Below are 22378 nucleotides of genomic sequence, written 5' to 3' on the forward strand. Positions count from 1 at the left end.
AATCATCATAACAAAATGGATACAATGCAGTATCAACCTAAGACTCTATACAGATAAAGTCAAAAGCTATGCCAATAATGTATTACCTTGTATGCTAGATTTGCAATACCAGAAGGATATACCAGTGCTTGCAATTGGATACTGTTAAAGGAATAGTCTACTCATTTTCAATATTAAACTATGTTATTACCTTAAAGGTGCTCTAAGCGAATTGAAGCGTTTTAGACCATAAAACATTTTTTGTTACATACCGGAAACATATCCTCACTATCTGCTTGCTGCCTGTCCGCTGATCAAACTGTAAAAAAACGCGATCTCTGTAGACAGCCCAGGCTTCACAAACGGCAATATCAACAAATGGCCAAACCTAGCATCACAAAACTAAACAAAGTATTCCAGCCAATAAACGACAAGAAGGATTTGGGGGTGGGGGTTGGGCGCGTTCATGAAAGCACGGAAGGGAGGGGGAGGGGGAGGAGTTAGCTACGCTCTGTCTGTTTGAAAACAGTTCAAACATCAACAGGAAGTGACGTCGCACATTATTCGCTTAGAGCGGCTTTAACTAAGAATTGTTGATACATCCCTCTATCATCTGTGTGCGTGCACGTAAGCGCTGGAGCGCGCTGCGACACTTCGATAGCATTTAGCTTAGCCCCATTCATTCAATGGTACCAAACAGAAATAAAGTTAGAAGTGACCAAACACATCAACGTTTTTCCTATTTAAGATGAGTAGTTATACGAGCAAGTTTGGTGGTACAAAATAAAACGTAGTGCTTTTCTAAGCGGATTTAAAAAAGGAACTATATTTTATGGCGTAATAGCACTTTTGGGAGTACTTCGACTCGGCGCAGTAACACCCTCCCTCTCCGCGGATTTTTCAGGCGAGTCGAAGTACTCCCAAAAGTGCTATTACGCCATACAATATAGTTCCTCTTTTAAATCCGCTTAGAAAAGCGCTACGTTTTATTTTGTACCACCAAACTTGCTCGTATAACTACTCGTCTTAAATAGGAAAAACGTTGATGTGTTTGGTCACTTCTAACTTTATCTCTGATTGGTACCATTCAGTGGTGTAGTCTACGTGATACGCAGGTATACGCCGTATACCCACTAGAAATTGTCAAGGATTTCCGTATACCCACTAAAAATAGCGCGAGGATGCGTAACAGCATGGTTTTGTGACATTTTTAAAGTTTTGTCATAATATAGATGTGAAGCATTGACCATTAGCATGCTACACTTGCTACTTTAGCGGGTTGAAATACATATTAGGCTATATACTTCATGCCAAACTGCGCGATCCGATCGGCGTATGAATTTCTATGAAATCAGATTACTATAGTGACGCGAAAGTAACTGGGTAGCAGACTGGCGAGTGACAGCAAAGTACCGCGAGAGAGACTCCAGTTATCACATGGAGAAATCTGCTTTGACTCGCTCTCGCGGTACTTTGACATCACCAAGAGGTCTGCTTAGCGCCAAATGAAGTCGAACCTACAGTGTAGCTGCTCACGCGACACTGTAAACAAACAGTCCAGAGAAGTGAACGAGTGCTGCAACATAAACTCCATATAGTTTACAACGCACATGTGAGTAAACAACATTTAAATCATCAGTCCAGTTTATTACTTTATCTGGAGGTAAGGCTCCAAATGCAATAAAATAAGCCCGTGATTATACCCTGATGGTTTTTAGCTGCCTTCAGTTCCTCTGAATGTTTGCTTGTGCTTCACAGTGTTAAACTTCCCTTCTCTGTGTTCATTTATATATCTACGTTCAAGATGTATATGATCTTAAACTTCTGTTTGGTTTGGGTGTCTAATATTAGGCTACATGATGGTCTTGTAATAATAATTATGTATAAGCCTATTTTCATTTTTAGACAATGCTTATATTATATGCAAAAATAAGCTTTTATATCAATGACTATGCAAATTAGAGTTAATTCATGGTCCTCTTAAATGTGTATTAATTAAAAACATTTACACCATTAAATTACACATGGTAATGTTATCAATAGTTGTCAGATAATAGCTTTTGAAAGAATTTAATATTTTTTCTCCTTTAATGCATGTGTTAGCCACAGATTGAAGATTTATTTAATTTTAATTAACAGTTAAGTAACTTTTGTCCCTGAGTTAGATGTTGATTAACACTAAACCAGTCTAAAAATCAGTCCAGTTTCCCCAGCTGTAAACCCATTGGCTGTTAAAGTCTTTTTTTCTTATAATAAACTGACATGTTGATAACACGTTCAGTTTATGTGTTTATGAGTACACTTTCAGAATGCTCTTAGTTACATGAATATCTATACTGTATGCATCTGTGAGTGTGGTGGTGCTTATGAGGTGTCGCGCTAGAACGAGTAAGCATAAGGGTGAGAGGGAAAAATCACAGTATACTCACTACAAAAATCTAGACTACACCACTGGTACCATTGAATGAATGGGGCTAAGCTAAATGCTATCGAAGTGTCGCAGCGCGCTCCAGCGCTTACGTGCACGCACACAGATGATAGAGGGATGTATCAACAATTCTTAGTTAAGGTAATAACATATTTTAATAATGAAAATGAGTAGACTATTCCTTTAAAGTTTAATGTAAGCTTAAAAAAGTTGATTTAAAAAATGTAAATTGCTAAAAATGACTTTGAGCTGCCTATACCACAATATAGCAAATTGCAGTGCCACCCATGGCTCAGCCCAAGTACTGTTATTATGATTCAAAATAATAAACGCTCACTTCACAATGGGCGCCAGTGTATCCGATCTGACAGCTACAGAAGATGCCTCTGCCACCTTGATGCTCCTTACAGTGCCCACCATTCAGACAGGGGTTGCTGTCACAGGCATTCAGCACCACCTGGCAGTGTTTACCAGAGAAACCCGGCAAACATACGCACTGAGAGCCCTGTACACAACCAGCATGTCAGGTACACAACCAAAGTAACTTCACATCTATGAGCATTAAATACAGTTGGAAGAAAGACATTGATTTACAAAATGAACAGTGCATCTCACCTCACAGCGTCCTCCATTCAGACACAAACCCTGGCAGCTACTGTTCCCTGATGAATAGATGATATTTACAAAAATCAATAGGCAACAAAGTGGAAACCTGCACAACATTAAGTTTCAGATAGAAGAAAGAGACTAGCTAACTAAATTCAGATTGGATCAGATAGTAAGACTTTATTAATAAAATATGATGAACCAAATGAACTACTCGTGAATAAAGTAATTTGTTTGAAAATCTATAGCGGCCAATATTTGCTTTCTTAGCCAGCTAAAATTAGCTCTCGTATACGGAAGCATAATTAAGTTGCTAAGTTATATTTTAGGGGCTTTTGTGCCTTTAATGAGACAGAATAGTGGAGAGTAGACAGGAAAGTGTTGGGTGGAGATAGGGGAGCGGGATCAACAAAGGTCCTCAGAGACAGGAATTGAACTCAGGGCTTATTTAAACTTGTGTCACTTGGGAACACTTGGACCTGAATACAACCCGTATGTGACAGTCACATGGATCACAGTGCTCCCTAATGTGTGCTTCAGTTTCTTCACTTTTACATTCTGACTTTCAACATTTGCAATGTTTCTAGTCGCATCTTTAGGGATTTTGCAACTGTGGGCAAATCCGATATTCTGTATTGATATTAGTCCGATATTGGCGAAAATGGCTGGATCAAATATTGTAGAAGTCGGGGAGTACAATCTGATCCAATACCAACACGGACCTTAACTGTCATGGCAACTTGCCATAAAGGCGACTTACTGAGCAACATGCTGTAAAAGCGTGACATAAGCAACATGCTGTAAAGCGCGGCAAGTAGAAATCGTACCTAAGCGTAAGCAATAGATCAGACCTGTCCGGAGGTTCTTTTATGTTTATCATACTTAAGTTATGGTTTACTTCACACATTTAGATTAAATTTTTATGGCTAACAAATGTGTTATTTGCAGTTTAATTGATTAAAAGGGCAATAGAGATGGTACTGGATCGGGATCGGTATAGACAGATACTCAAGGTTGTGGTATCGATCGACATCGGTCTCGGACAAGAAAAAGTGGTATCGGCCCAGCCCTACTGTTTACTACGTCTTTGGTAGATTTTTTAGAAGTGGAAATATTTTTCCAAAAAAGCTTACATGCACTTGAGGGGGTTTTGCAGGGAAACTTGTTAAATTTCAATCAAATGTTTAAAGTGACATTTCTAAAAATAAGTCATTTTAGAAACTGGAAGAAAATTAAAGGAAGAAAAACTGAACCTAAACATAAGAACCTGATTAAAAAAAAATGTGCATTTACAAAAAAACATATCGGACGCACTTACAGGGTTTTGCATCTTAAAGCGTAACTAAACCCCTGGTCAGAGCCTGACTCCACCCACTGCAATATTTGAAAAACGCAAGAAAAGTGGGCAGATCCCAACGGAGATAGAGGGGATGAACTAAGTGTGTGGTGAGATCGTAACAAGGGCGTGGTGAGCTTGAACCTGCTTACGTCACAAGTCATTTTTTGGACCCAACATTCAATAGGAAAATTAAACTGCAGTAGCCACCGTTCAACCTGAAGAGGGCAGCACTCAGACGTTTTTACACCATATATTGTAGTATTGAAACACTTTATATCCAAATGTCAAAAAACTTACTAAAATCAATGAACAGCATAAAGCATCAATCTTACAGATCATTAACCAAAAAAAGTTGGTTTAGGGTTTAGTTACTCTTTAACTTATCATAAATGCACTGTAAAAAATGCAGCATTTTTGTTAAATCAACATATATTTTATGTTACTTTAACTTGAAAAAAATTAGTAAAACAAATCTATGTCAACTTATTACAAGTCAAAACGAAAAATAGTCAATTAAATTGACTTGCATTACCAAGTTGTTTTAACTTCATGCTGTGTTTTTTTTTACTCTTAGTTAAATGTACTGTTTTTTACAACATTCAATACTTACGGATGTCACAATTTGGCCCCGACCAACCAGAAAGGCAGTCACACAAATATCCCCCAATCAGATTACGGCAAGAGCGGGCATTGACACACACACCAGTCTCACATTCATTAGTGTCTGAGGAAGAGAGCACAACACACCATTAACAATCATGGTACTTATGTGATCATGTAACATTTAAGGGCAGTTTCCCAGACATGGACTATCTTAAGCCAGGGCTAGGCCTTAGTTTAATTAGGAAATATAACTAGTTTTAACAAACATGCCTTACTAAAAACATTACTTGGGTGCATTTTGAGGCAAAACAAAGAGTAATGATATATTTTAAGATATGTCAGTGCAAGTTGTTTTCAGTTTGGACAGCTCTTACATTTATTTTAGTCTAGGACTAGTCTAATCCCTGTCCGGGACCCTGAGGGGCGGTTTAGATTAATCCAGGACTAGGGCTTAGATATATTAGGACATTAACAAACCTTACAAAAACAAAAATGGTGTGCATCTTGTGACAAAACAATGGCACTGATATATGTTAACATACATCAGTACAAGAGGTTTATAAATTTTAGTCTGGGACATGAATAAGCCCTGTCCAGGAAACTGCCCCTATAGCTCACTGACTACTGCTTAAAATGTTAAACAGAATATGTTGGTGCGATATTGTGTTAGGCACATCATAAGGCAGCTTGAATACATCATTATAATCACCATAATTCCTCTATTCGTAAAATAGAATGAATGTCAAACAATTTAATGATTAAATATTATTCACATGTGCATTCATTTGCTGTGCCATCACAAAATAGCAATATATTACTTCTCATCACACTTCTGGTGTCTGTTCCGGCCCGCATCTCGCCATTTAAGACAGATCTTTTCATACTGACGCTGCTGGTACTTTCTAAAGTGTCACTTTGACACATGGCTACGTTTTACTGAGCAGTCAGCAGTCCAGAGAGACAGATACACTCCACAGGGCCCGAGATGAACTCAAGAGAGATCCTGTCAACAACATTAATGCCACATCCAGCCATATGTCATCTTGATTCAACAATTAAATAAGCTGCACACCGCACCATGAAATTGTCTGATCTGCTTTAACAGATAATAATAAAGGAAACAGTGATGGGGGTCATGATGAATAACAATTTTAATGTGGCACGCGCAAGTTTTGAATAAAATATGCATTTACTTTAATTTCTAATCTGATAATGCCAAGGTCATAGGTTTGATTCTTAGATAACACATTGATAAATGTACTAAAATGCACAAATGCTAATGCATATGGTTTGCTGGTTTATAACGTTTCTGTATGATTTGTTCATATTTCCTGTATTTAATCCCTTATAATGTTTAGGCAGGTCCGTGAACCCTCTGAGAGTCAGATGAGGAACGCAAGCATAAACAAGTACGAACAGGTTTTCACATTACAAACAGGTAAAGACCGTTTACAACAAGCTTAGACAGGCCGAGGCAGGTTTCATCAGGTGAGCATGAGAGTAAGGCCGAGCTAGGCAAGTGTGAACTTGCACGGACGGCTAAGGACAGGTGAAGGCTGCTTTATATGCCTACCCAGCTGGCAGGTTCTTCCGGTCCAGAACGGAGGACACAGACACTGGAAACCCTGAGGCGTCTCTTGACACGTAGCCCCACGCCCACAAGGACTGGAGTCACAATGCAACACTGCTGCAGAGAAGACAATGATTTCATTTATAGATAATTTCATTTGTTTGTCTATGTGATTTTCATGTGCATCTGGGTGAGGATAGGAGCTAATAATGTGATAAGCCTGTGCATGTGTGTGTGTGTAAATGCTGGAGGTGTAGTTGTGACAGGGATGAATGGTGTAATGATTATTGGTGCTTTTAGCTCTCGAGGCTTCTTTTGTTATTTCTACACTCACCCTGTGGATCCTGAACAAATACAGATAAATCAAACCCAGAGAGACACAGCGAAGCAGAGAAAAACGTAAACATACAGCCCTTTAAAGAAGAATTAAAAACAAAATAGCGCAGAGATAAAAGAAGACGACAGGGAGAGAAGTGGGAGTTTCAGTGATATAAACCTGAAAGAAGACAAAGGAATAGAGGAGGAACAAGAATGATAATTATTATATTGAATTTAATTTTTTGTAACTCATCCTTTTAAATTATATCAAGCCTTAAAGCTCTGCATAATTAAAGGGATAGTTTGGCAAAAAATGATATTAAACCCATGATTTACTCACCCCCAAGCCGTTCAAGATGCATATGTCCATCATTTTTCAGACAAACACATTTTCAGTTATTTTAGAAAATGTTTTAGATCTTTCAGTTAATCAAATGTAAAGTTACGGGTCCACTCCTTCAAGTACAAAAAATTTGCATCCATCCTTCACAAAATAAATCCAAACGGCTCCACAATGATAAACAAAGGTCTTCTGAGGGTAATCTGCGCTGTTTTGTTGTAGAAATATCCATATTTAAAACTTTATAAACTTAAATAACTTGCTTCCCGTAACGCCGCCATCTTGGTCGCGTCCACATTCAAGATGAGAGCGTATGCAGTTTACGGAGGTTTCTCTGCTGCTGCTCTGTGCCCCCGTCCTCCGAATTTGTCATACGTCACTAAGAAAAGTGCGTACACTACGCTGATCCTCTCTCCTGAATACAGAGGAGTCTAAGATGGCGGCATTACCAGAAGCTAGTAATTTTCGTTTATAAAGTTTTAAATATGAATATTTCTACAACAAAATGGTGCAGATTACTCTCAGAAGGCCTTTGTTTATCATCGTGGAGCCGTTTGGATTTATTTTGTGAAGGATGGACACACTTTTTTGGACTTGAAGGAGTGGACCCCATAACTTTACATTTGATTAACTGAAAGATCAAAGACATTTACTTAAATAACTGACAATGTGTTAGTTTGTCTGAAAATGTCTGATGGACATATGCATCTCGGACGGCTTGGGAGTGAGTAAATCATGGGTTTCATATAATTTTTGGCCGAACTATCCCTTTAAGGGCGTGGCCACTTGAGTGAAGGATAAACTGCCACTACAGTCACTAGAATCAAGCTAGGCGGGCATGGTTTCAGCAACCAGCCACTCTTTACCCTTTTTCTGTGATCCGGGAGTGATGCTCGGTGATGCATGGCCAAGATGGCGATGGCAGGCACCGCCTAATTTAAGCTTCAAAGAAGCTCTTCCCAAACCTATGGGTGCCATCATGGTCTCAATGCATACTATGCTTGAAGGTCTAATAAATTGTTAAAGGTGACATAGAATGATTGAACGGGGTATTTATCCTTGTTCTGTGATGTGACATGTAGACAAACATTTTTTTGTTTGGGTCTGTAATGCCTTAGAAGTTTCCTAAAAACCTCTCTCAGATAGCTCTTTTAGGGTGGGGGATTTTAAACAAGTGGTTTTGCACCTATTTGGCTCCCCCTACTGGCTTAACTTGCAATCTCATTACTGATTGGCTGACTTTGCTGCCACTCAAAAAATGTAGCCAATTATTTTAAAGTGGAGGGGCAGTGAGATGCCTGTGATGTCATAAGCATCAGTTTTTCAGATTGGGCCGTTTTCTGGCTGACATTTCTAAAAGAGGAATTTCTATGAGATTTAGATGTTTAGCATGTCTAGCACTTTTTGTATGTTTGTGAATGCGGGTAGACTACCATTATTTAAAGAAGACAAGGTAAAAATGGTTTTTCATTCTCTGTCCCCTTTAAAAAGTCTATTTTTGTAATCACCTCACCTAAGCCTAGAAGCCACTGGTGCCCCTCAATAAACTATTAAGCTCTTGCATTGTTAGAAGAGTCAGCTAGCCTCCTAAAACCTGAGGAAGTTTTAAAAGCTGATGTAGGTTACATCCTATGTGATTGCTCGCTGTTTGTGCTTTAGGTGAGCTGAATTATTCTGGTATATATTCCTGACAGCAATCGGCTGCAGCAGTACAGAAATAACATCTGCCTTTGATTGGTGCTGATTGCCATCTGCGCAGGTGTGTGTGTGTGTGTGTGTGTGTGTGTGTGTACCAGCGGCACAGGTGGGTCCTGTCCAACCCTGCATGCACACACAGCTGAATCCTGTTGGGTCTTCAATACATGTTCCACCATTCTCACATGGAGAAGAGAGACATGCATGCTCCACTGTTAGAGAATGAGAGGAAAGATTTGTTATTTTAGTCATGCACCTGTTTATCCAATCACACTAATGAAGAAATTATTAAAATGAGCTTTACAATTAAAGATTGGAATGTGTTTAAGTCTAATACTTTCTGTCTTTGAGATATCCTACTCCTTATGCAGTCTTAATGTAAATGTATCTCTTATCAACACCTCACAGAGCCACATTTAAAAAAATCTTATTAACAAAGACTAAAATTAGGAATACAGATGAGACAAGGATATAACTGGTCAAGCTCAGACAGGATGGCACAGTTAAAAAAATTAAAGCTAAATGTGTTAAAGCCCAGGAGTGGGTTTTTACTAGATTATTCACTTGGTTTAATTTTATTCCAGCACATCTTTGAGGTTTGGTATTTATAGATGTGGGTGATTGGCTTTAGTTGTGTTTAATAGACTTTGCTCACCAATGTCACATTTGCGGCCATGGAAACCTTCCTGACACACACACAAGTACTCGTTGGGTTCGGTGTTCGTACAAGTACCACCATTCTTACACGGTTGATGATTACCACAATAATTTAGATCTGCATGAGTAAGAGAGAGAGAAAGAGCGAGAGAGAGAGAAACCACATCAGGGAAAGAGACTGATTAGCAGCTTGAATACAAAATATTCATTTATTCATTTATTCAAACTCCGCCGGTTGTGCTTCAATGGTTCAGGACGAGAGCAATTTTCCACAATTGACTGGAAACCGGTATAACACAAAATTTTAATGATGGATAAGTACGGTTCCTGCCATTGAAAATCCTGTTTCAATATACAAATATCAATTATGAAAGTAAAATGGCTTGGAAAAGTCATTTTATGTTAAATAAAAAAAGCAAATCAATGCAAATCTGCCCTATAATTTTGAAGGGTCGCCTTGCACCGCCACCAACACAGAAGCACAACCCAACAACAACCACAACAACAAAAACACATTTAGAAATAAATACATAGAAATTATTAATAAAGATCCTTATCAATTACTCAAAATCACTAAACTGCCACTAATCTTGCTTCATGCACCACCACGTACAGTACAAATTCAAGAAGGAAACATGGTTGCAATGAGTCTGCAAACATATGAAAGCTCTGGGAAACAAATTTCCATGTACCAGGGGGAACCTTTGTTGTTTATAGCAACTATTATTTATACACAGTAATTTCAAGCTTAGACTCATGAGGTTAAACAAAATGCCAGCTTGGTCTAAACACAAGTGAAGATTGACATTCCAGAGATTGTTGAAATCTAGTTAGTTCAATAAATCATACAAAATCTAACGACTTGGTTTGCAAACGACTTGGTTTGAATTAAAAACATACACAGAAAGGGACAACGCTGCTGCAGTGAACATGATGCAGAACTGGCTCCTGAGATTTAAGTGAGGTTTAAAGATCAATCCAGCTTACAGTTTTCTGCCTCTCTATTCATTTGTGTGCATGTGTTTGTGAGGGTGTGACAGTGCTCCTCACATGACCGGTGAATGGCAGGAGTCTTGTTTTAGCCTTCACCTCTAAAGAAGCGGTAAGCTCACGTTTTGTTTACCCAAGACTATCAATTTACACTTATACAAAGCTTTGATGAAACCCCACGCGTGGATACATATCAACTAAACTGGATCCATTTACACAAACGTTGCCTAGCATTGAGGGGCCGAAAGGCTACAATAGAGCGAAATTTGGTAAGCAATAGGCATGTTTTCATGCAGGAGATGAACAAATTTGATGATGGTGAATACACAAGTACTGAATGAGCAGGTCAAAATGCTTTTTAAGCCTTCAACACATTTATTTTCAGAATGGCATTATAACGGTTTTTCCTAGCTAACAACCACACCCACTCTCTCCAAGATCTCTATCCCGACAAAGACATGAAACCTAATGGCTGCAAACCCCCATGAGCAAAATGATTGACAGGTAGAGAGTGTTCCTGAAATAAAGTGTGAAATGCTTCCCTGATTTTTCTTTTTTTTTTTGCTTTTTAAAAAACATATATAGGTGCGATTTCAGTTTTTTTTAAGTTGTTGAACAATGTGTTTAACAAAAGAATACATTTTATTAAAATTAATTGAAGAACTCCATTTTACCTGCACAAAACATGTTTTTGGGGAAATAGTACCGTATTTGATTTTTAGGGCTCTATCTTGCACCCAGCGCAATTGACTTTGTCAGTGACGCATGTATCATTCGTATTTTGCACCGACGCACAGCGGGTTTTTCCCTCCACAGACGCACGTCGGCAAACTAGGGAATGAACTTGCGCTCCCTGGGCGGTTCAGCGCAAAAAAGGAGGCATGTTGCGGTGCAAACCATGCCTGATGCTATTTTGCAGTTTCAAAAAACAATTGCGCCACTGACCAGAAAAAACTAGTCTAAAGTCAGTGGCGCGTTGCGCGTGGTTCATTATGCTATTTTAAGGGCGCATGCTTGACCATAATGTATAGCGTGCACAACGCGCACACACTTTGCTTATCTAATCTACACAGATGCAACAGTTATTGTAGCAAATCATAAATTGTTACAATAAAAAATATTAACACATGAGATAAGGGGAATCATAGTGGTGAACAGTGATAGTTTATTTATTTTGTGTGGCTGCGTTAAAAAATTATCATGCAAATAACGATTAAAATATTTTCATAAGTTTGTTGTGTTGCTGTATTACGTTTATTTTATGTAAATAATAATTCAAATGTTTTCATAAGAAACCTTAATGTATGTGTACTTGATTTGTAAATGTACTTTGGGGTTGGACTGCTTGCGTTTCTTGGCTTTCAGCGGTGAGGGTGGACGCAGCGATGTCCTTTGCTGGCGTCAGGTCCTGTATAGAGGCAGATCCACCTCCCGTTACACGGCGTGCCCGATTTATGCTGGCAAGCTTGGGATTCCCCCGTCTCCTGACATCATTGTAGCGCTTGTGGCGCAACGTCCTGGGGATGCCGGCTGATGAGACAATTGTGGCCATTTCCTCCCACGCCTGTTTAACCTACGCTGATTTGGGCGGGTTTCTCCCATCCCCATACAAAACAACTTTTCTGTCTTTGACTGCTCTTACAAGAACGTCGGTCTCCTCGGCTGTGAACCGCTCCTGGTGTGCGCCTGGTAAATCCGTCATAATAATAGCAACCCGCCATGGAGCTTGCGCACTTGCATTTAAAGGGAATGTTGGATGACGTTCTGATTGGTTTATTTAACGTTACGCCCAAAACACACCTATGAATAATGAACCTACTTCAGATCAACCCCTTATTGATTTGCGCCTGGCGCAAGAGTTATTTCTCACGCCGGGAAAATAGCAACAGCGCCCAAGATCCGCCCACAAACTCACTTGCGCCTTGCGCTTCGAACTTGCGTTTCAGATCGTTACAAAAGGGCCCTTAATGTCACCTCAGGTTACATTAAACCATCAAAATATGAGGTACATGGTAAATCACCTTTAATATATTTATTGGAGAAAATAATTTGGCAGAAAGGCAAACCACAGCATTTTGGGAATCATGGTTTATCTAAATATGCCTAAAAAAGCTACAATCTAAGCTGTTATTAATATTGGTTGATCCTCTCTTGTGGTAACATTTTATAATCATTGTCCTGGGCTATGTTCCTAATGTATAAACTATGCACATATGCTGTGCATGCCACTTAAAAATTTTCTCAAAGCTGAGCTTCAGTTTATATTCCAAATACACCAATGCAAAATGCGTACAAAAACCTTAATGCAAATTTAATAAAATATTTGAATAAAGAGCCTACTACTACTGTAGGTCATTACAAATAAATTATCAGATTAATTGTGATTAAATATTCTTATTAATTGACAGCCCTAATAATAAAGCTTATCAACCCACATGCATTTTTGCATGCATGCACATATGCTGTCAGAAAAAAATGCTCCCTAGCCATCACTGGTAAGTACCTTTCAAAAAGTACAACTCTGCATTGTACCTAAATGGTACATATTAGGACAATTTCAAAGGGTCCTGTGACAATTTTTTGACAAATTTTTGCTACCGGTGCATCTCACCTTTGTCGCAGAGCAGGCCGCCCCAATTTGTGTCACAAACACACTTCCAGGGTTCAGTGCAAGTGCCATGATCACATCCGGGAAATGTCTCGCACTCATCACACAGTTCCCCTTTCCAGCCATAATTACACCTACACAACCATACACACACAAAGAAAGGCTATGACACATGAAATGAGAAAAGTGATGAGCAAAAAGTACTGAATATAGTAGGTGTCAGTGCTATGTAATATCTTCCTTGGACTCACTTGCAATCTCCAGGCAGATCACAAGTGCCGTGATCCAGATGACATCCCTGCTTGCACACCGCTAGATGGAAATCACCGTACAGAGACAGCATTAATTCAGATTAGTAATGATATGCACTGTATGTGCTGAGAACAAGCCATAAAACATCATCAACATATACACTGAGCAATGTCTAAGCTATTTCCATGCTTGTCTACAATGTCAGGGTGAAGAACACGTGCTGGATCCACTCACCATGGGTGCACTCCGGTCCATTCCAGCCCTCCTTACACACTTTGCTACCGGAAGGATCGCAGTCGAAATGGCCGAAAAAGTCATCGCGTGCACGGCAGAGCTTGTTGCAGAACGGCCCGTAGTAATTAGTATCGCATCGGAACCGCAGACGGTATTCAAGAGTGAACGTCTGGCCGTGATGGTGGAATGACTGCCACTTTTCCCCTGGGTTCAGCATGGAGGAAATCAACACTCGTTCTATTAATTCTTCACGACCTGAAGACAGAAAAAAAGCTTATTTATACACACATACCTCTATAACTCGTGTGCATTTCAATAGCTTAACTGGTATAGCATCGCACTAGAAAGGTCATGAGTTAAATTTCCAGGACAAACATGTACTGATAAAACGTATACTATCATTGTGACCATGCCTGTAAAAGACCCAGTTAATGTAAAAACATTCTGTGAAAAAATAACCTTGATATCTTTAATATTGACCAAGTAAGGTCACGTCAAAGACCTCCCAATCTCACGATTAGATTATGAGACTTCAGCATGGATCGAGCCAGATTTGTAAAAAAGATTATTTTTCCAACAGGTTTCCAAGAGGAGAGAGACTTCCAGTTACATTTAGTGAAAGATCGCAGCAACATACTGAAGCTCGTGGTAGACAATAGGATATGATAAGACATTGGTTTCTTTCATTGTCTCTCTTTTTATTCCCTGGTGTGTTGTAGTAGACAGATCTCTAGATCAGCTAAGAGAAAAGAGTTTTCCCAAGAGAGATTGTCTGTGTTGAATCGGGTCACACTACATTGAATTTTCTCTAACAAAGCACTCTGAAGGTAAAAAAACAAAGATTGTAAGAATGTTAATTTGACTAGTCTATAATTTATTACTTTTTGTTTTAGGATTATTTTTAGCTTTAACTATTATGCATGCTACAGCCCTACATTTACAATGGCGCATCTGGCAGACGCAACAATACACAATCGCATCCAAACAGCATCTTGGGCCATTGCATCATGTCTCGCCCTGTTGTTTGAGCATCCCGCCACGGGCACTGCCTTTTCACTATGAGAAAAATTATCCAACTTTAAAGACCCTGTATTGTGTTTCAGGTTTGCTCCGGCTACCTGTTTTCCAAGAATGCATCTTATGGAAACACCCTCAATAAACCTGTCATCATCAGGGTGAGATGAACCCGAAACCAACCGAACTGTATTAGGTTTAATACTGAATGATCCTCTAGTTGCTCTGGCCTCCTCTGACTCGATTTCAAAAATATTTAGTTTCACAAATCCCTATAAAAACTCAAATTGGAAACACACAGGTTCACATAAAGTGTGAGATTTATAATGTTGGGTGAACTCCTTTAAACACCACTGCATAGGGAATATATGTCCTTTATATTATCGCATGTTTGTATCTAAGATATGTGCACACGCTTAAACTTACCTAAAGATAACATAATATTATAATGAACAACATTTGTGTCCTTGGTGCTCTTTGTCCCTCAAACTTTTTATCAAGGACAAATTGGCTCAGGATGGACATTTTGTTAAAGCTATTTGACACTCAGAAACATGGCGTGGTATAATCCAAACTGGAAAAATGCCTCTATAATTCTAACTCACGTCATTTATACTCCCAAGTCAGCCCATCTAAGCCTAACCTCACGGCAGACAGACTATAAATCCAGCGAATGAGAGAAGGAATGGATAAAGCAAATGAAACGAAATGACATGAGCTGGAGGGCAAAGACATTGAGGGATTAAGAGAAAAGACACCAAAAGGATGAGAAGAGAAACAAGGGAAAGAAGAGTAAATTATAATAAAAATGGGATTTCCTGCATGGTGAAATGAAAGTTAGACAACAGAAAATTACAAAAAATATGACTAAAGATAAAAGAGAGCAAGAGTGAAATGAATTGAAGCTGTGTGTACCAGAATTGAATTCTTAATGTGGTGATCAAAAAGGGTTTTGAATATTAGTCTCAAGACCAAAAAGGGATAGTTCACCCGAAAATAAAAACACTGTTACTGTTCACTTACTCTCATGTCTTCCCACAACCAAACGTTGTTATGTTTTTCGTGAAAACCCACTTTGCTGCCTTAATTTTTTGTTCAATCAACTCAAATTTATAATTTCAACTTACATTATTACTTATCTTGACAAGATATGAATTGCTACAACTTATAAAATGAAAATGACTTATTTAACTAATTTTGTACGTTATAACAACTTGTCTCTAGTCAAGTTAAATAATAGTAAGTAAAAAAAATTAAGGCAGCAAATAATTTTTACAGTGTCATATAGGCTAGCACTTAAAGGATTAGTCCATTTTCTTAAAAAAAATCCAGATAATTTACTCACCTCAATTTCATTGAAAATGTTGATGTCTTTCTTTGTTCAATCGAGAAGAAATTATGTTTTTTGAGGAAAACATTCCAGGATTTTTATCATTTTAATGGACTTTAATGGACCCCAACATTTAACAGTTTTAATGCAGTTTAAAATTGCAGTTTCAAAGGACTCTAAACGATCCAAAATGCGACATAAGGGTCTTATCTAGCAAAATGATTGTCATTTTTGGCAAGAAAAAAAATGCACTTTTAAACCACAACTTCTCTTCTTCCTTCAGTCCATCATGTCAAGAGGTCAACGGATGATGTATGCAAAACTACTCCCCAGTGTTTACAAGTGTTTAGAAAGAGGACCGTTCCGACGTTGTTGTATGTAAAATGATACTAATTAATGGCTTTGTGTCAGTTTATTGTTTAAAATGGTCTGCAAATGTGCATTTCATATATGTAACACCTGACCTTTCAATGTCATTACGCAATTCCGGGAGGTCACGCAGGCTCGTCATACAGCCGGAGGAAGACGAGAAGTTGTGGTTTAAAAGTGCATATTTTTTATTTTTCTTGCCAAAGATGACAATCCTTTCGCTAGATAAGACCCTTATGCCTCATTTGAGATTGTTTAGAGTCCTTTGAAACTGCAATTTTAAACTGCATTAAAACTGTTAAGTGTTGGGGTCCATTAAAATGAAAATCCTGGAAATTTTCCTTTAAAAAACATAATTTCTTCTCGAATGAACAAAGAAAGACATCAACATTTTCGATGAAATGGAGGTGAGTAAATTATCTGGATTTTTTTAAAGACAATTGACTAATCCTTTCCAATGATTACAAGCCAATGAACCACTTTTAGTGCTATTTAGCACAAATTTTTTTGTGGGGGGGTATTTCTTAACATGATTTACCAGTATCCAAATGATTAAAAGGATAATTTTTGAAGCATGCATGAATGTATAATTTGTATTCATGAAAGAGTCGACCATAACTGAGTGTGAGAACATAATCAGTGTGTTTGTGCGTCTGTGGGTAAAATGAAGCAACATATTTTCAGTCACGGAGGTTTTCTTCAATTATAAGAAGAAACAATCAGAAAGCCACACAGGAAATGAAAAAGTCACAGCGAGTGACCTCATGCATTACCCAGTTCTCATCTAATCCCCTGAAGGAAGCATGAGGGGTAAATAAGGGTTGTCTCCGACATTTGAAAAATGTCTTTCCGTCTCTCTGTCTCTGTACTGGTATACTACAAGAAATCTCTTGTGTGAGGAAGCATATGATCCATGGATTTTTGTTTTTACGCACGCACACACACACACACACACACACACACACACACACACACACACACACACACACACACACACACACACACACACACACACACACACACACACACACACACACACACACACACACACATGCACACTTCATACCTGTCTGTGATGTTTCATTGTCATGGTCCAGTGCCTCAATCACAAGCGAAAACGATTTCTAAACAAAAGAAGACAAAGGAAACAATGTTAGAGAAATCATGGTATCATTATACTGTGACAGCAAACACATCATGCCATATGATATATTCATACATGCTTTAAATGTTTATTTGTATACATGGAGTACAAGTTCTACAGATACAGGCACAATTAAAAACCTGACAGCCTAAGTCACGATTTACTTTCATTGCATATCTGCGATAAAGTTTCACACACAAAGTTTGTATAATATGAATGCAGGTATTAGTGTTGTTTTTGGCAGCCTGTTTTCATTTTAGTTTTAGTCTAGTCTTTGTGTCAAGCTGTCATTTTAGTTTTTATTAGTTTTAGTCACGTCATACTCTTTTTAGTCTAGTCAAGTTTTAGTCGACTAAAATTCTTGCCATTTTAGTCTTATTTTAGTCAGACTTATCCATTACTATTTTAGTCTAGTTTTAGTCGACGAAAACTGATGACATTTTAGTCTAGTTTTAGTCAGTGAAAATGTATTTAGTCTCTTTTTAGTAATGCAATTCTATTTAACCCATATAGTATAATGACCTAATAATATTATAGACAAAACTATATTTTCTTTTAGCCAAACCCATTTCAAACAAAAGTTATATTATTGTTACCTTATAGACCCAAGAATACATCCATTCCAGACATGGAAGATGCTCTGATTTGAATAGATATTTATTTTACTATCCTCTGAGTGAGTGACTTGATTGTTCGTAAGAGTCTACATAAAAGTCTACATAATCAAAACAAAAGTAGTCTAAGCAAACACACACAAGGTCAAATGGGTCACACATAACTATAGTATGTGTGAGAATAGAAATATGCTATTGTTAACATTTATAATTGTATTTTGACAGCAGCACAAACTACAATCATACATATGTAATTATATATTATTATAGTTTATATTTCTGCATCTGTACGTTACCACCAGTGTACCTAATGGACTTTGGCTTAATCTAATGTGACAAAGCTGATCTTAAATGTCAGTATAAATCCAAGCGATTTTGGAGAATTACTTAATGTTTTTCCTGTAAGTAAATTAAAAGTCAGCTTTAAGAAAACAGCAGATGTCTATTAAGAAAAGCAAAGTTGGTATGTATGGTTATGTTCTCAACAGTACAGGTGTTTGATTGATTTAATACTCAAGTATTCAGCGAAGTATGTTTTGTTTATTTAAATAATAAATAAGTGTAGTTATTAAGCATATACAAAACAACGAATGTCTTTAGCATAGATATATTTACAATGTTTCAAAACGCAACGCAGCACAATGTCATTTAAACAACTGTTACATGATATAAATTTGTACATTGTTATACTGGTGTTGTCAGCAATCAAAGCTATAGATTTTAACAGGCTTGTTGAACTGACCTGAAAGTGATGCACGGGATTTATTTTGGACTTTTCTTTTACATTTGGAGCCAGAATGCTGCATCTTCCCGGTCGGAATCGCCACGCGGCTACAGCTTTTCTCATGTAACGTTAGTGGAAGCATTTTGTGCAGCATTTAGTGGAAATGTGTTTATCTTCAACAGCGACTGCCATGAAGAGTCGTGTCCGTAAAAGGGAGAGGATCTTAGGTGCACGAGCAAGGCTTGTGGACCAACTCTGCTTCACCTCTGTAACCGCCCCCGTTTCTCCGCTTTCCGCATGTCTCGCGGTTGCCGCGTACACTGTTTGAAATGCCCATTAACGTGCAAATGGAGGCGTATGATATCAAAGCATCGCGAGAGCAGACTGCTCCGCATGCTTTCTACTCACTCTCGCGGTACTTTCATGTTTTGATTGATCTACGCAGCGCCAACAACACACGTGATCACCTGCAGTCAGGTGGTGGGGGCGCGGAGATGCTGAGATGGGTAAAAGACGAAATAACGTTATAACATTTCGTCTCGTCTCGTTTTGGTCAACGAAAATGAAGAGACATTTTAGCTTAGTTTTTATTTTGTAAACCACTTTTAGTCTCGTTTTTATTCGTCAACAATATTGCATTATACATTTTATTATAGTCATCGTCACATGACCAGCATTTTCGTTACGTCTCGTCTCGTTTTCGTCACGTGAAAAAGGTTCGTTGACGACTATATTTCGTCATACTTTTCGTTGACGAAAGCAACACTAGCAGGTATACCATAACAGAATTTTAATTTTTAAGTGAACTGTTCCTTTAAAGGGACACTCCACTTTTTTAAAAAAATAGGCTCATTTTCCAGCTCCCTTAGAGTTAAACATTTGATTTTTACTATTTTGGAATCCATTCAGCCGATCTCCGGGTCTGGCGCTAACACTTTTAGCATAGCTTAGCATAATTCATCGAATCTGATTAGACCATTAGCATCACGCTAAAAATGACCAAAGAGTTTCGATATTTTTCCGAAGATAAGCAGAATAGATTCCAAAACAGTAAAAATCAAATGTTTAACTCTAGGGGAGCTGGAAAATGAGCCTATTTTCAAAAAAAAGTAGAGTGTCCCTTTAAGAATAGCATTGTATAGTATAGTATAGCAAGTTTATAATAGATATTTCCCCTAACAAGAACTATAAAGTACTGATGTGAAATTGTCCAACATGGGTATTTGTGATGTGTGTTCAAATCCGGTGGTTTAAGCTCTTACGGACATAAAACCGATAAACAGCAAGAAAACAGCAGAATGACAGTATCGATTGACAGTACCACAGAGACTACTGCTGTCTGCAGTCACTCGATATACCATCATCACTAGACACCAAGCAGTCATGAAAACTTAAATAAATAGAGCACTTTAAACACTGCGGTATTGAGCAAGCGGCCCAAACCATTAAATCTCAATTTAAAGGAGCAAATGACAAATTCCTGAGAGCACAGAATGAACAGATACAGATAGACTGAAACAATGAATAAACAAGAGAGAAATGGACTTCTTTTTTTTCTCTCGTGTCTCTTATATGAATAATTCAAAACCACACTGTCATTCTCTGGTAAGGGAGGTCCAAACCCTGCAATAAAAATCACACAGCTGCAGCATTCTGGGTAAGGAAACTCTAAAAGGCAGAGTGGATGTGCAGTCACGTCTGGCTCATAAGTGCCCACCGCCGAGGAGAAGAGAGGAGTGATGTGCGGGATGAAGAGGGGAGAACACATGGGACATGACAACGATTGCAATGAGAGAACATGATAAAAGTGCAGTTAAGGAAAAGTGATTCAGTGATTGAATGACTGACTGGGAAATAGACATGAGATTAGGTAGAATGGCTTCATGAGACTGAAAAAACTCATAGGAAGCATATGTATACAACTGGGAAAAATGACTGAAGCTCAATTTTATTGTAACAAAAAAGTGTTAGGTCAGGTAATTAAACCATATTAAATTATTGAATACATTTTTAGGCCTTTTTTTACTATAAAACTATACTGATTACTCGCCAAATTACTTGTTTCTGCATATGCTGCATGTTATTGCTTGTAACATTCCCAGACGTCAACTAAGAAACTATTATAACACTTTTCTGTTAATTAATGTGCTGGCAATGCTAACCAACTAATCCTTTAAATGCTAATGAGCTAATGGTAATTACATAATGTAAACACATGTTTTAGATCATTATTTGACAAGAAAATATTTATATAGACATTTTAGAGTACACACGAACACACGTACAAACACACAATTATCTGCTCATTGAAATATATAGGAATATATATGAGAATGGCTTTCCAAAATTGCTCTCTACAGCTCATTCAAAAAAAAAACAAGCCGAGCAGCACACAAATTTTTCCTCATAACACATTCACAAACAGCCCTCAGTTACCCAACACATACCACCCTTGATTTTAATGCACCACATGCTGATTTTGATGCACCGCATCTTTCTTTTAATGCACCACCTTAGCTTGGACATATTTACATATACAATTAATCATTTTATCATGAATCAAAAAGAAGAAAAAGAAACAAACACTGATACAGAAGTTTGGATTGGTGTGTTATGTGTTGGGTATGTGTGCTATTGATGTTGTTAATGTAGTAGTTGTTGGTATTATTATTATTATTATTATTATTATTAGTGATAATACTAATACTATCGCTGTTTTTTACAAAATGTTATGTCATCACCATCATTTTATATAATATTATATTGATTGTTTTCAGTATTGTTACTGTTATTGCTATTGATAAAGATCATTGCTATTAATAATAATCATTAATAATAATCATTGTTTATTATTTATTATTATTAAGTTATTATAATGGGATTAGGAAAAAAAAACTATCCTAAAACCATAACAATCCCTAGAATTATCATTGGTATTACCATTATTATTGTAAATACTATTATGACATAATATACATGATATTATATTTATTATTATTATTATTATTAATACTACCCAAATATGTATTATCTGTTTAAATTATTATTACTATTTTTTGTCTTATTATTATTATTATTATTTTGCTTATTATCATTGCTTCATAACAATATTATCATCTATATTTCCGTTTAATTTATTATCCATTTATTTACTATATCATTGAGCAGAACAAATCATTGTCACAATTGTTGTTTTTGTTGTCTGTTATGTTTTCGTTGTTTACTACTTAACTATCTGATGTATGTCTGCACTTATAATAAAAAAAATAAAAAACAGCCCTCAGTGGTCTGACAAGTCTGAAACATTCACAGCACCCACACTCTTAAATAAACAACCAGAACAAAAGCAAATTTCTCAGACAGACACAAAAAATGCCCACAGAGGTCATCTCTTTAACCCTGGGGGTCTTTATTTAACTTTAAAAGAGAGATAACCCAGAGCACTGTCTACATCTATTGGACAGAATATAATGAACTTGGCTTGGGGTCCTCAAAAGGAGCTCTGAACTTGAGCTCTGAACCTTCAGAGAGAGCGAACATGAGGCCTGGTCTTAAGCCCCAAGT

At 37.5% G+C, this 22378-nt stretch overlaps 1 protein-coding gene across 2 annotated transcripts in view; it reads right to left on the reverse strand.

Annotated features, from left to right (window-relative positions):
- Nucleotides 1–22378, reverse strand: part of LOC135773436 (uncharacterized) — a 61295-nt gene that overhangs the window by 3368 nt on the left and 35549 nt on the right. Inside the window, exons 3-12 of one of the 2 annotated variants that reach the window (XM_065283007.2) lie at nt 17399–17456; nt 13620–13874; nt 13385–13445; nt 13137–13267; nt 9534–9653; nt 8977–9090; nt 6529–6639; nt 4963–5076; nt 3023–3069; nt 2745–2912 (exon numbers count right to left, since the gene is read on the reverse strand). In XM_065283007.2, coding sequence (XP_065139079.1) covers nt 2745–2912; nt 3023–3069; nt 4963–5076; nt 6529–6639; nt 8977–9090; nt 9534–9653; nt 13137–13267; nt 13385–13445; nt 13620–13874; nt 17399–17456 — 1179 coding nt within the window. Of the gene's footprint in view, nt 1–2744; nt 2913–3022; nt 3070–4962; nt 5077–6528; nt 6643–8976; nt 9091–9533; nt 9654–13136; nt 13268–13384; nt 13446–13619; nt 13875–17398; nt 17457–22378 lie in introns of both variants that reach the window. The other variant, XM_065283006.2, reaches the window with a different exon arrangement.

The sequence above is a fragment of the Paramisgurnus dabryanus genome, chromosome 9 (assembly GCF_030506205.2).
Source record: "Paramisgurnus dabryanus chromosome 9, PD_genome_1.1, whole genome shotgun sequence".
In the NCBI taxonomy this organism is placed as follows: domain Eukaryota; kingdom Metazoa; phylum Chordata; class Actinopteri; order Cypriniformes; family Cobitidae; genus Paramisgurnus; species Paramisgurnus dabryanus.